This window comes from Glycine max, chromosome 18 (assembly GCF_000004515.6).
Source record: "Glycine max cultivar Williams 82 chromosome 18, Glycine_max_v4.0, whole genome shotgun sequence".
In the NCBI taxonomy this organism is placed as follows: Eukaryota; Viridiplantae; Streptophyta; class Magnoliopsida; order Fabales; family Fabaceae; genus Glycine; species Glycine max.
Genome location: NC_038254.2, coordinates 17933783 through 17943085, shown reverse-complemented (window position 1 = coordinate 17943085; position 9303 = coordinate 17933783). Strand labels below are relative to the sequence as shown.

The 9303-nt window shown below is 46.1% G+C and overlaps 1 protein-coding gene across 1 annotated transcript; it reads left to right on the top strand.

The window, feature by feature from the left end:
• Nucleotides 1–340: 340 nt before the first annotated feature.
• LOC100779177 (uncharacterized) lies at nt 341–1879 on the top strand. Its single transcript, XM_006603233.1, has one exon. The coding sequence runs from the start codon at nt 341–343 to the stop codon at nt 1877–1879; it is 1539 nt and encodes a 512-aa protein (XP_006603296.1).
• Nucleotides 1880–9303: the final 7424 nt, after the last annotated feature.

Below are 9303 nucleotides of genomic sequence, written 5' to 3'. Positions count from 1 at the left end.
CACAACATCACCTGAGTTTTACGGCTCGCACCGGGGGCTCTTCCGATACAGCGCTCACCCAGCCAAGGGCGCCCACACCCCCACAAGGGGGGGGGGGGGGCTCTTCATGCTCTGGCTCCAACCCAGCCTCACCCGGCCAACAATGCTCACCTTGGTGCAAGCCCCAACACGGCAAGGAACTTTTCACCAAGGCAAGCTCAGATTTTCACCCCGATCCCAATGACGTATGGGGAACTCTTGCTATCTCTAATTGCCAACCAATTGGCTGTAGTGATTCCGGGAAGGGTCCTCCAGTCTCTGTTCCCAAAGTGGTATAACCCTAGCGCAACCTACGCATACCATGGGGGGAGCCCCAGGCCACTCGGTCGAACAGTGCTTGGCCTTGAAGAGCAAGGTCCAAGGCTTGATAGAAGCCGGATGGTTGACATTTCAAGAGGATGGGCCCAACATAAAGACAAACCCTATTGCCAATCATGGAGGAGTTGTTAATGCCATCGAGGTGAGTAGGTCACACGGGCCCAAACTTTTGAAGGACGTAACGACCTCCAGAAGGTTTATCTGCAAAGCCTTACAAAAGGTGGGCATGATTCCCCACGGTGGGCACAGAGAGGATTCATGTTTAATGCATCCGGGCGTACTGCATGACATGGAAATATGTTTGGCGGTAAGAGATCTATTACAACAAATGATAGACCAAGGCCGGCTTGAGGTCGACAATGAGGGGGAGGAGGAACAACATGTATACATGCAGTCGGCAGATAAGGAAGGTCCTAAAAAGCCTAAACCCTTGGTTATATACTTCACTAGGGACACGGCTCCCCAAAGACCTCAACACCCCTCGACAGTGTCGGGCGGTAGACCTATTTCGTTTCCTTACGAGAATAGCCGCGCAGTTTCGTGGAGGTATGCCCCTCCGGGCAGTAGGAAGGAAGAAGCTGCCGATACCGGTTCACTATCGGCCAAAGTGACCAATATCACCGGGCTGAGCGGCATAACCTGCAGCGGTTGCATGTTCGCACCCCCTGGTCTGTCGATACAACCCGCAAACACTAAAGGGAAAGCAAAGGTGACCGAAGGACAAAATGCCAAGGTGATCCCCGCACCAGACGGGGATGTTCCGACGAAGGATTTTGCCGAGGGAAGAGAGGGCTGCGGCAAGAAAGAGGTATCACTCGAGGAGGCTGGCGAGTTCCTCCGCATTATCCAACAAAGCGAGTTCAAAGTCATTGAACAACTCAACAAGACCCTAACTAGAGTCTCCCTTTTGGAGCTGCTCATGAGCTCTGAGCCTCATCGAGCTTTGTTGGTAAAAGTCTTGAATGAAGCTCATGTAGCCCAAGACATCTCCGTAGAAGGCTTTGGGGGAATCGCCAATAACATCACAGCCAACAATTACCTCACCTTCGCTAAAGAGGAAATCCCTGCCGAGGGGAGAGGATATAACAGAGCTTTACATGTGTCAATCAAATGCATGGAACACGTTATGGCCAAAGTACTCATCGACAACGGCTCAAGCCTGAACGTGATGCCCAAGAACACGTTGGAGAAATTTCCATTTAACGCCTCCCATCTAAGGCCGAGTTCCATGGTGGTCCATGCCTTCGATGGCAGCCACCGAGAGGTAAAGGGAAAGATCGACCTCCCAGTACAGATAGGGCCTCATACCTGCCAAGTTACATTCCAAGTGATGGATATCAATTCGGCCTACAGCTGTCTTTTGGGGCATCCATGGATCCACTCAGTGGGAGTCGTCCCCTCCACACTCCACCAAAAGTTGAAGTTTGTAGTGGAAAGACATTTGGTCATAGTATCAGGTGAGGAAGATGTCCTGGTAAGTTGTCCTTCCTCTATGCCATATGTGGAAGCCGCGGAGGAGTAATTGGAAATGGCTTTCCAATCTTTTGAGGTAGTAAGCGATATTCCCTCCCTAGGCAGCCCCGCCTATCCGATGCGGCAATGATGGTGGCCTGGGTGATGTTGGGGCACGACTATGAGCCCAGAATGGGTTTGGGCAAGAACAACGGCGGCAGGACCGGCCTAGTAAGTGTCAGAGGAAACCACGGGAAATCTGGGTTAGGCTATAAGCCCACGCAGGCTGACGTAAGGAAAAACATCTCAGGAAGGAAGAACAAAGGCCGAGGCCCGCAGTCGGGACAACAAGCCCAAGAGGTTCCTTCGTGCCACATCAGCAGAAGCTTCGTTAGTGCAGGTTTAAGACTCGAAGGACAAATCGATGCGATATGCGATGAGGACTCCCCGAGGAGATCGGATTTGGTACAACCATGCCCTCCTGGTTTCCAACTAGGGAATTGGCGGGTGGAGGAATGCCCGGATGTTTACGCGACAAGCATAATGTAACCTTTTTAGCTTTAAAACTCTACGGTCGGGCCTAGACTTTTGGGTTTCCTTTTGTTAAGGAATTATGTCTTTTGTTCTTGAAGTTATAATATAAAGATCTTTCTTCATCTGTTCTTGCGCCTCTACCTATTCTCATTCATTTGCATGTTTATTTCCTTGTTACGCTTAAAATGATACAGATCCGACGACGAGTCCCGCGAAGGTACTAATACCGGGGACCCGGCCGTCGATTTCGAGCAAGAAGCAAGTCGGACGGAGGATGAAGAGGACGAGGATGTAGGGCTTCCCCCAAAGCCGGAGAGGATAATCGCTCAGGAGGATCGAGAGATGAGGCCGCATCAAGAAGAGACAGAACTCGTAGACTTTGGTACCGGCAGTGGAAAGAAGGAAGTAAAAGTAGGCACGGGTATGACCACCCCCATCCGTAAAGAATTAATGGCCCTGCTGAAGGACTACCAAGACGTCTTTGCCTGGTCGTACCAAGATATGCCTGGTTTGAATTCTGACATCGTATAGCATAGATTACCTCTAAATCCTGAGTGTCCCCCGATAAAGCAAAAGCTAAGGAGGATGAAGCCCCAGATGTCCCTGAAAATAAAAGAAGAAGTAAAGAAACAATTCAATGCTGGCTTCTTGGCTGTTGCTCGGTACCCAAAATGGGTTGCCAACATTGTGCCAGTCCCTAAGAAGGATGGGAAGGTACAAATGTGTGTGGATTATCGGGACCTAAATTGAGCCAGTCCCAAAGACAATTTCCCTTTACCGCACATCGATGTCCTCGTAGATAATACGGCTAATTTCGCTTTGTTTTCCTTCATGGACGGTTTCTTCGGCAACAATCAGATAAAGATGGCGCCAGAGGATATGGAAAAGACCACATTCATCACCCTGTGGGGAACATTATGCTATAAGGTGATGTCCTTTGGGCTCAAGAACGCCGGGGCGACCTATCAACGGGCTATGATGGCTTTGTTCCACGACATGATGCACTGAGAGATCGAAGTCTACATAGACGACATAATCGCCAAGTCTAAAACTGAGGAGGAACACCTCGTCAACTTGTGGAAGTTGTTCGAAAGGCTTAGAAAGTATCAATTGAGGTTGAACCCCGCTAAGTGCACCTTCGAGGTCAAGTCTGGAAAATTACTGGGTTTCATCGTAAGTCAGAAAGGAATAGAGGTGGACCCCGAAAAGGTAAAAGCCATCCTTGAGATGCTAGAACTGCGTACCAAGAAGCAGGTCCGAGGTTTCCTGGGGCATTTGAACTACATTGCCTGATTCATATCACAACTCACAACTACCTGTGAGCCGCTATTCAAGGTCTTACGCAAGAACTAATCCGTCCACTGGAACGAGGACTGTCAAGAGGCATTTGGAAAAATCAAACAGCCCCTCATGAACCCTCCCATGCTTATGCCGCCGGTGCCCGGGAGACCTCTCATCTTTTACATGACGGTTTTGGACGAGTCCAGAAAAAGAGAGCAAGCCGTTTACTACTTAAGTAAGAAGTTCACGACCTGTGAAATGAACTACTCCCTGATGGAAAGGACATGTTGTGCTTTGGTTTGGGTGTCCCACCGTTTAAGACAGTACATGCTGAGCCATACCACCTGGCTGGTATCCAAGATGGACCCGATCAAGTACATCTTTAAGAAACCTGCTCTCACGGGGCGGATCGCTCGGTGGTAGGTTTTGCTATTCGAGTTTGACATAGTCTACGTCACCCAAAAGGCGATAAAAGGGGAGTGCCTTGGCAGACTATTTGGCTCGTCAGCCTCTCAATGATTATCAACCCATGCATCCCGAGTTCCCAGATGAAGACATCATGGCCTCATTTGAAGAGAAGCTAGACAAGGACAGGGACAAGTGGATCGTGTGGTTCAATGGGGCATCAAACGTTCTAGGCCATGGCGTTGGGGTAGCATTGGTCTCTCCGGATAATCAATGCATACCTTTCACGACCAGGCTTGGGTTCAAATGCACCAATAACATGGCTGAATACGAAGCATGCGCCCTGGGCGTCCAGGTAGCAATTGACTTCAACGTCAAGCTACTCAAGGTGTACGGAGACTCAGCGTTGGTAATTCACTAGCTGAGAGGAGAATGGGAAACTAGGGATTACAAACTAATACCTTACCATACTTATATCAAGGAATTGGCTAAGTTCTTTGATGAGATCTCCTTCCATCACATTCCCCGAGAGAAAAATCAAATGGCAGATGCACTTGCCACTTTAGCGTCCATGTTCCAGCTGACACCGCACGGAGACTTGCCATACATTGAGTTCAGGTGTCGCGGCAGACCCGCACATTGCTGTTTGGTGGAAGAGGAGCGGGACGGTAAGCCTTGGTATTTCGACATCAAGCGATACGTTGAAAGCAAATAGTACCCACCGGAGGCTTCTGACAATGACAAGAGGACGTTAAGGAGATTGGCAGCCGGTTTCTTCTTAAGTGGAAGTATACTATACAAGAGAAACCACAACATGGTTTTGCTCCGATGCGTGAATGCTAAGGAAGTTGAGCGCATGCTAGGGGAGGTCCATGAGGGTTCTTTTGGTACGCATGCTAATGGGCACGCTATTGCTAGGAAGATCTTGAGGGCGGGCTATAATTGGCTCACCATGGAGAGCGATTGTTGCCTCCACGTAAGGAAGTGTCACAAATGCCAGATGTTTACGGACAATGTCAACGCTCCGCCCCTGCCTTTGAATGTGTTGGCTGCACCGTGACCCTTTTCCATGTGGGGAATAGATATGATCGGGGCCATAGAGCCCAAAGCTGCAAACGAACATCATTTCATCCTGGTGGCGATCGATTACTTCACCAAGTGGGTCGAAGTTGTCTCATACGGTAGTGTCACGAGGAGTGTGGTGGTCAGGTTCATCAAGAGGGAGATTATCTGCTGGTATGGTTTGCCGAGGAAGATTATCACAAACAACGACACCAACTTGAATAACAAAATGATGGGGGAAATGTGTGAGGAATTTAAGATCCAACACCACAATTCCACACCCTACAGACCCAAGATGAACGGAGTGGTGGAGGCGGCCAACAAGAATATCAAGAAGATTATCCAAAAGATGATTGTGTCATACAAGGACTGGCATGAGATGCTCCCTTTCGCGCTACATGGTTACCGAACCTTAATGCGCACTTCAACCGAGGCAACGCCGTTCTCCTTGGTATACGAAATGGAGGTCGTGCTACCGTTTGAGGTGGAAGTCCCGTCATTAAGGATCTTGGCAGAGTCCGGATTAAAGGAGTCGGAGTGGGCCAAACATGTTTCAATCAGCTCAATCTCATAGAAGGCAAGCATCTCGCCGCTATGAGCCACAAGCGTTTGTACCAGAAACGGGTGAAAAATTCTTACGACAAAAAGGTACGCTCGTGCAGGTTCAGCGAAGGGGACCTGGTACTGAAGAAAGTCTCCCAGGCCTTAAAAGACAATAGGGGAAAGTGGGCCCTGAACTATGAAGGGCCTTTCGTCGTATAAAAGGCTTTCTCCGGAGGGGCCCTTGTGCTCACCAGCATGGATGACGAGGAACTACCTTCACCCGTAAACTCCAATGTCGTCAAGTGATACTACGCTTAAGACCTGGGGCAATAAAGGAAGTCGCTGCATGTTTTTATTTTCTGTGGTTTCCCCCAGGGATTCCTGTCCTCTGTAATTTTCTCGTCGCAATCTTTTAAAGAACGTGGGATTGGGGGTTCATTGTTTCGATCCTCGCTTTGTGCCTTAAAAGATGCGTAGTCTTTTAATGACCCGAGCCTTTTCGTTCAGTCCATGGGGATGCCCCAAGTGCTTAATTAAAACTGAACCCGACAAGCTTTTGCTAAAGAATTATTGCATTTGAAAATGCTCATGCATATGCATGCACATGCATATTTTTTATTTTGTGAATTGAAAAACAGGGACATGATTGCTTTAAGTGATGGTCAAATACCGCGCCAAATCCAAGACAGAGATGAATCGAGGTAAGTGGTAGCGTAGCCACATTTTGCTACGCAATGTCATTTCCTGCTTTCAGGTGCTAGGGGACGGGTACGAGTAGACGCTAGGCCCGTGATCAGCAGATCATCGTCTCGCGTCCAACTCAAGACGTTAAAGAAGCACTACTAGGAGGTAACGTAGTACCTTTTAAATTTCTGCTTGTTATTTGATCACCTTTTGTTTCTCAAGTCATAGTAGGACACACCTAGTTGCTCATGATCCTAGGAATTTAAATAAAACAAGCACAAGATCGAAAGGTAGTCATACCTCACAAAATATATGTATGTGTGTTTAGGTAGCAAGATACCTTGGATATGCATGTATATAGCAAAAATACCTCACAAAAATATACATATGTTTAGTGTCATACCCTAATTTCGTTCGGGGATTATTACTTGATGACATGCAATAAATGAAGTCCCGAGACGTCTCAGAAATCGAAAGGAAGCAGGCTTGCGTGATGTGGCGGAAATCGAAAAGAGGTGTTTTTGCGCAATCCGTGAGTTTCCGTAACTTCTTCGAAAGCTAAAAAAGAGTAAATACATAATCCGTAAGGATTCGTAACCTTGCGGAAGGAAAATAATTATCGTTACGAAATTCGTAAAGTTTCGTAACGTTACGGAAAAAGAATTACAAAAAAATAGAAAGGAGGGAGTGCATTTAGTAAACAAGGGGGTGCAAATAGCAACCAGGCCCACTTGGGCCCTCCAGAAGATTCCTCCAGAAGGCTGTTGCTTCTGGAGGAAGCAACCTTGCTCGCCTGGGCGAGCTGGGCGGCAAGCTTCTCCCCTATTTTGCTATAAATAGGGGGAGAAGTGAAGAAGAAAAGGGTTCAGCCCCTTAGGCACTTCTCTCTCTCTCTCGAAATAGCTGAGGAAGATTAGTTCCGTGAAGAAAATCCAAGCCGAGGCGCTTCCGTAACGTTTCCGTAACGTTTCCGTGAGTAATTACGCGAAGATTCTCGACCGTTCTTCAAGATTCATCGTTCGTTCTTCGTTTTCTTCAGTCTTCAACGGGTAAGTACCTCAAACCAAGCTTTTCAATTCATTCTATGTACCCGTGGTGGTCCACATTTTGTTTCATGTATTTTTGTTCTCGTTTTCATTCACTTTTTATACCTCCTTTTGACGTGCTTAAGCCATTTATTTAAGTCATTTCTCGCTTAATCTAAAAATAAAATAAATTTCCACCGATCATTTGAATTGCATCATCCGTTAATTTTGGTTAAAATGAATTCCGACCGTTCGGTCGTGCCGTAACCACGTTGGAAATCAAAATAGGGGTAAAATAATAATATAATAAACAAAAAAAATATATTTTAGTAAAATAAAAGCGTAAGATCAATCGGACGTTTTCTCTTTGGGACTTCTCATTCTTAATTGAATTGACTAATAACTAAAGTGAAACTAAGGCTAAAATCAACTTGCCTAGTCAAGCTCGTCCACAAAAATAGGTTTTTGAAAGTTTATCATGTCAGTTTCTTACTAAGTAAAAATGGATCATTTTTAAGGTCCAACGCCTTAAAATGATCACACTTCAAGTAAAAAGAATCTCTTGATCCACGCTTAAGAAAGAACTATGTAGGTCTGATTTCCTCTCCAAAGTAGGGTACGTAGGAGCAAAAGCCCCGCTTTTGTCGACCTCAAAAAATAAAAAGAAATAAAAGTTAAGATAACACAATTCCACAATTCTAAAAAATAGGTTGTTGTCCTTTGAGACAAACGTGAGAGGTGTTAATACCTTCCTCAAGCGTAAATACAACTCCCGAACTTAGAATTTTTATTTTGACCGGTTTCCTTCGGTTTTTCTGACTTTTTCCACAAATAAACGTTGGTGGCGACTCCGCGCATCTTTCCTCCTTTGGAAAGCGCACCCGTGAGCCTCGCCCTCGCTCGCCCCGCGAAGGGCACGTTGCGACAGTTGGTGACTCCACTGGGGAACTTTTTGTGAGTTAGGCCTATTTTAAAGAATTGTGGATTTGTGAAACTTCGTGTGTACATTTGTTGAGCTGTATAAAATGTAAATAATTGTTGTATATTTCGCATTCTTTACACTGCATTCTAAGCACCCACGGGTTTGAGTAAAAAAGGGGCCCTATACCCGGGTTCATGGGAATTTAAGGAGTGGAGGTGAATCTATCATCATGCTAGGTCTCCGACTTGCTTGATAATAGTGAAACCTCGTCTAGAGCTTTCTCTCTTTATAATGTGTTGTCGCTGGTATTCCATACCGCCACAATATTATTATCTTGAGTGATGATACCTCTAGAAAATAGCCGTGTGAGTTATGAATTGTTGGGGAGTAGTTATTAGAGACCCCTAGATATTGTCCTATAGGTTCCCAAATAGGGGCAAAGAGCAAACACGCTCCGTGCCATTCGTTCTCATGCATTTTTTTTGGTAAATAGCACTAGTTTATAGTTTTGCTAGTGATGTTTGGTTTCTTTAGAGTAATACGTAACCTTTTTAATACTACGTTGAGGCGCCATCATGCCCAAAACGTAGCATTAAAGTTGGATCTCTGTAGTCTCGTATGTGTGAATTACCCTTTTGTGTTGTTTTCTTTCCGTTTCATGCATGCGCATCTGCATCATACCGTCACACATGCATTGCATATGGGTCTCGTCTTTTGTCATGGGAGGCCGGAAGATCCATATCGTCTTCTTAACTGCACACATGGGGCACTGCGCCCCCAAATGCGCAGTAAGGAGAGATGATTTCCCGGGCTCTCGTGTCCGTAAATGCATTCATATCATGCACCGCATAAACATCTCTTCAGCATCATAATGAACATATCGTTCCTGCATTTGTCCATTATCACATTCCCATTTTGCATGAGTCATTGCATCATCATGCATATGTGTTCAACATACTTTTTGTTCTACATGTTTGCTCATACATGATCCTTGTATTTTCCTCTACAAAACAAAAACAAAAAAAGGGAAGCATGAAA

Bases quoted from the DNA above. Each gene is read 5' to 3' on its own strand.
- LOC100779177 (XM_006603233.1), top strand. From the start codon at position 341: ATGGGGGGAGCCCCAGGCCACTCGGTCGAACAGTGCTTGGCCTTGAAG.